Source organism: Tasmannia lanceolata, unplaced genomic scaffold (assembly GCF_043159265.1).
Source record: "Tasmannia lanceolata isolate RefF3 unplaced genomic scaffold, GAP_Taslan_0.1 ptg000005l, whole genome shotgun sequence".
In the NCBI taxonomy this organism is placed as follows: Eukaryota; Viridiplantae; Streptophyta; class Magnoliopsida; order Canellales; family Winteraceae; genus Tasmannia; species Tasmannia lanceolata.
In genome coordinates, this window is record NW_027518682.1 from 11,623,502 (window position 1) to 11,624,581 (window position 1,080).

At 44.1% G+C, this 1,080-nt stretch overlaps 1 protein-coding gene across 1 annotated transcript; it reads left to right on the forward strand.

Annotated features, from left to right (window-relative positions):
• LOC143876358 (transcription factor TCP23-like) lies at positions 1–426 on the forward strand. The gene has a single exon (XM_077378071.1). It carries the CDS (start codon positions 1–3, stop codon positions 424–426), a length of 426 nt encoding a protein of 141 aa, XP_077234186.1.
• Positions 427–1,080: the final 654 nt, after the last annotated feature.

Below are 1,080 nucleotides of genomic sequence, written 5' to 3' on the forward strand. Positions count from 1 at the left end.
ATGGAGTTTCCGGCGGCCGGAAAAGTTGAGGGAAAAGTTGATGGGCCGATGATACCAAGAGGGAGCAAAAGAGACAGACACAAAAAAGTCGAAGGCCGCGGGCGGAGAATAAGAATTCCGGCCACATGTGCTGCTCGGATCTTCCAGCTGACCCGAGAGCTGGGCCTGAAATCCGATGGAGAAACGATCGAATGGCTCTTAGATCACGCGGAGCCCCTCAGCATCCCTGAAATCGGACCCCAGATTCTCTCTACCGGACCCACCAACGACTTGCCTGAATATCCAACATTCACGTCGGAGGAACCACCGCCGGTAGCAGAAGGGTTCTCGGCGCCTATTTCTTCTGGTTTTGAGATGGGTGATCAATTCAGCTACGAGACGGATGGTGAGTTTGATACGCTCGTTGGATTTCATCACAAGTTCTAGCGTTTCTCTACTACTTTCTAATTCTTGGTGCCTTTTTCTCGTTCTTTCTTGCTTTACTCTATTTGGAACTGCATAATAACTTAATGTTTCTTTCATGGTCTTTATCAAATTCCAGCGTACTTTACATTTTTCACATCCTAATGTGCTAACGTGCACCCAATACGAATTATGCTAACGTACTCTGAGGTGTGGAAGATTTGCATGACGATGCATGTGCTTGACACGTGTGTGCCAGGGTTACACGTTTTGTGTAAGAGGGTGCTGTTTGTCGATTTCGCGCATAAATTGGATTAATATCTGAACTTTACTGAGAAAGTTAAAGACAGCGCTAATCACTCCCACATCCAATGCATGTTGTTATTTAATGAATAATAAATTTAGGGAAATGATATTAGGGATTAACAACGCAGCAGAATAACGAACACCCCGAACACCAGATTTACGTGGTTCACCCTTTGGTATGAGCTACGTTCACGGCAGAGCTACAAGCCAACGATTCCACTATTCTGAAGAAATATTACAAACCCTAACGTCTTTCACTATGGCGGCTTCTAATATCACATCATTTTTATATGGCGTTCTAAGACGCGTTACAATAAAGGGAAAAACTCTAACTCGTGAAAGTACAAAACTACTCCCAGTATAAAAACGTTA

Coding starts and splice junctions, on each gene's coding strand:
- LOC143876358 (XM_077378071.1), top strand. CDS start 1: ATGGAGTTTCCGGCGGCCGGAAAAGTTGAGGGAAAAGTTGATGGGCCG.